This window comes from Chinchilla lanigera, unplaced genomic scaffold, assembly GCF_000276665.1.
Source record: "Chinchilla lanigera isolate Chin_1 unplaced genomic scaffold, ChiLan1.0 scaffold00142, whole genome shotgun sequence".
NCBI classification, from domain to species: Eukaryota; Metazoa; Chordata; class Mammalia; order Rodentia; family Chinchillidae; genus Chinchilla; species Chinchilla lanigera.
The window spans coordinates 345,703-349,401 of record NW_004955543.1 but is presented as its reverse complement, the minus strand read 5'-3'; the positions used below and the strand labels follow the sequence as shown (position 1 = coordinate 349,401).

The 3,699-nt window shown below is 52.4% G+C and overlaps 1 protein-coding gene across 7 annotated transcripts in view; it reads right to left on the bottom strand.

The window, feature by feature from the left end:
• The window catches only part of Hdac6 (histone deacetylase 6), a 30,078-nt gene extending 28,990 nt beyond the window's left edge, over window positions 1-1,088 (bottom strand). For 2 of the 7 annotated variants that reach the window (XM_005411284.2, XM_013508165.1), the window contains exon 1: window positions 605-779. In XM_005411284.2, the coding sequence (XP_005411341.1) occupies window positions 605-700 (96 nt within the window). In that variant the 5' untranslated portion in view covers window positions 701-779. The other 5 variants (XM_005411280.2, XM_013508166.1, XM_005411283.2 and 2 more) reach the window with 5 other exon arrangements.
• Between the last annotated feature and the right edge of the window lie 2,611 nt (window positions 1,089-3,699).

Here is a 3,699-nt window from a genome sequence, read left to right as displayed (position 1 = left end):
TTTTTTGTCTTTTTGAGACAGGGTCTCACTATGCAGTTCAGGCTGGCCTTGAGCTCACTTTGTAGCCCAGGCTGGCCTCGAACTCGCAGCGATCCTCCTGCCTCAGCCTCCCGAGTGCTGGGATGACAGGCGTGCGCCACCACGCCCGGCTGGTCTTACCCTTTCACTGACCAACGACCTGTCCATCTTGGGTCTAATCACCGCCTTTCACTCTACCAAGCCTCATTCCCAGACCCCTCTGTTCCTCTCAACCTTGCCCAGACCGTATCCCTTCATAAACTGCCCTTTCCGGCCTATCTCAGGGTAATCACTCACGCTTTCTCTTAGCCCGATCCAGCCCCAGCCTCGACTCCACCTTTAACGTTCACTGAACTCTACCCCTTATCGGGCCATACCAGTACCTTCCACTCCACCAGATCCCGCCCCTAGCGCCTCAGCCAGCCCTGCTCCTCCGGGAACTACCCCTTTCCTTCCACCGGACCCCACCCCCTGCCCAGACCGGATCTCTAGCGTTTCATTAGGTCTCCGCAGCCAGTCCCGAGCCAGCCTCCGCCCCTTCCCGCCCAGCCCGTCGACGCCAGCCAATCGTCCCGGCCCCACTCACTGTGTGCGGCCCCTTTTTCAAACTCCGCCCATGGCTCGCGCTGCCAACTTTGTGGCGACCTGTCTGGCCATGGGTGCGGGATCCTCTCTTTTCCATTGGGCTGGACCTCTTTACTACCCACCCAGATCCCGCCCACAGCCTGGACAGTGCCGCGGGCTAGCGGTCCTCACTCGGCCACACCTCTAGCGATCTCACAAAACGAACTGTGCGTCAGCGAGTGACGCGAGCCGTACTGAGCCTGCGTAAAGCGGGCATCAGCTGTTCGAGACCCGACTCTGGCTCAAGGGCTTCCCCCACCCCACCTAACGCCGTTGTCGTTCTGGTTGCCAGAGATGCCATCCTTCCGTCCCTGCCCAGTCACCTTAGGAGCCCTCCGGAGCCACGCCAACTGTGCTGTGCGGTGACTCGAGAGCGAGCAAGGAAGCGGAGGCGTTAGGAAGGGGCGCCTTCTTCCAGGGGTTCCCGCGCAGCGCACAGTGATGACGTAGCGCGGGCGGGCTGGTGGCTTGGCTGAGAACGAGGCTGACCTTGGGCGATGGCTGGTGGGTGGCCAGAATGGGCGTGGTGATGATGGTAGACGTTGTGAGAATATTAATAACGGTGGTCCAGAAGAGGCGCCGAATGTTAGCTTTTAACCCTCCGCGAAAATAGAAGGTGGCGTGGAAGAAGTCTCAGCAGGGACGAGTGATGGCAGGGTTAGCAATTACTGACAGGCATTGCTGGAAACCACGGTTCTGTGAGGTAGTTCCCATTATTAAGACTGCTTTGCAGATAAGGAAACTGAGGTTATGGCTCTTAGTCATGTGACCGTGGGCTAGATACAGAACAGCTCTGTGCTTAGTTTCCTCATCTAAAAAATTGTGATAATAATAGTACGAGGCCAGAATGGACTTGGGAGGGGGGAGTTCTCAGAGTTAGTGGCTCCCCCTATGTGCCTCTCCTCCGGGCACCTCTGCTTTCAAGCTGGAGTAGAAAGCATACGGGCACCTGGGCGGTAAAGGGAGTTGTCCTTGTGCCCACCCCCTTGCATCTCCCACCCTGTGTCTAAATGTCAGGCCCGCAGGAGGCCGGTTTGTCCTTCTAATCTCCCTGTCTCATTCTCCACCATTTCCTACCCTGCTGTAGGCTGGGGCCAGAGAGATAAGGGGTCTGGGCTTCAGCATTGCTGACTTAACAAACAGATTGACAGCTCTGCCGCCCAGTAACCAGGCCTTCTGACCCTCTTGAAAATGCCAGTTTCAGCCTCTTTCCTTCCACTCTTTTTCCACCCAAACGTGACTTTTGTCTTAATGCAAGAGGCTCATAGACCCAGGACCTTCAGATCTTTACATTTAACAAAACATACAGTGATGCTTCCTGAAAAATATTCTGAGGTGATGTCTGCAAAGTAATAAAGAGAGTAAGGGGTTAAATCCGCCCCCGCTTTTAAGACAGGGTCTGGCTGTGTACTTCAGTCTGGCCTCGAACTCACTATGTAGCCCAGGCTGGCCCCAAACTATCGGTGATCCTCCTGCTTCAGCCTCCCAAGTGCTGGGATTACAAGTGTGGGCTAGCAGGCCCAGCAAGGTTCATTTTCCTGTTTGGTCAGAAGAGAGGTTCCTGTAGAGCAGGGCTCAGCCAAGTTTCTCTACAAGTTACTACTCCATGTAGTAAATAGTGGAGACTTTGGACACTACTTACAGTCTCGGTGGCATGTTCTTTTTTTCTTTTTTATAAGATGGGGTATCACTGTGTTGCCCAGGCTGGCTTTAAATTCCTAGGCTCGGGGCTGGGGATTTAGCTCAATAGCACAGCGCCTGCTTGGCAAGCGCAAGGTCGTGAGTTCGGTTCCCAGTACCGGAAAAAAAACCCAAAAGAAAAAAAAAAAATTCCTAGGCTCAAGTGATCCTTCTGCCTCACCCTCCTGAGTAACTGGGACACAGAATAAAACTGTAGCTCACATGGGGCATGGTGGTGCACACCTGTAATCCCAGCACTCTGGAGGCTGAGGCAGGAGGATCACTGTGAGTTGCAGACCAGCCTGTGCAACAAAGTGAGCTCAAGTGCAGCCTGAACTGCATAGCAAGACCCTGTCTCAAAAAGACACAAAAAAAGCTGTAGCTCAATGGTAAAACACTTGCTAGAAGGTGCAAGGGCCTGGCTGGCTTCCATCTCTACCATGGCCAAAGAATAGAAAAAGGAAAACATCAGAATCCTAGGGCTAGGAGTATGGCTCATGACAGAGTACACTACGTGCCTAGCATGTGTGAGATCCTGGGTTTGATACCCAGCACTGCAAACAACAACAACAAACAATAGCCAAGAAGCTGGGGCTGCAAATGTGTACCACCGTGCCTAGCTCAGAGTATGGGTTGTTTAACAAGGACCCACGGGTTCCCCTATAGTGTAAGAGTTTTTATATAAGTTCATTCCTTGGATTCCTCCAAAGAGGCAAACCAAAGGTTCCCATTGAGCATAAAGGCAGGGGTTGGTTGGGGATATAGCTCAGCGGCACAGCACCTGCCTGGCAAGCACAAGGTCGTGAGTTCGATTCCTGGTTCCAAAAACAAATAAATAAAGGCAGGAGTTTCTGTAGCAGCTTAGGGCACAGGTTCCTCCTTGGAGTCATAGAGGAGAGTCACTACAGATCTAGAGGCCAGGTTCCTTCAGCGATTTAAGTTAATGTTTCTTTTGTGGGGTCAGGACAGTGGTTCCTGTGCACGCTGAGGACGGCTGTCAGGGCAAGGGCTATTACAGAGAATCCCAACAGGGCTTCGTGTGTCAGGTGAGGCGCGATTCCTATAATTATGTAAAGGATTTCTGTTGAGAGTCAATGAAGAGGTTTTCTTTTCTTTCTTCTGGGGATTAAATTCAGGGTTGTCACACTGCCACATTCTCATTCTCTCTCTCTCTGTCTGTCTCTCTCTCTTTTTTGTTTTTTTGAGACAGGGTTTCACTACGCAGTTCAGGCTGGCCTTAGGCTCACTTTGTAGCCCAGGCTGGCCTTGAATGCAGCAGTCCTCCTGCCTGAGCCTCCCAAGTGCTGGGATTATAGGCGTGCGCCACCGCACCAGGCCTCTCAGCTCTTTTTTTTTTTTTTTTGTATTTATTTATTT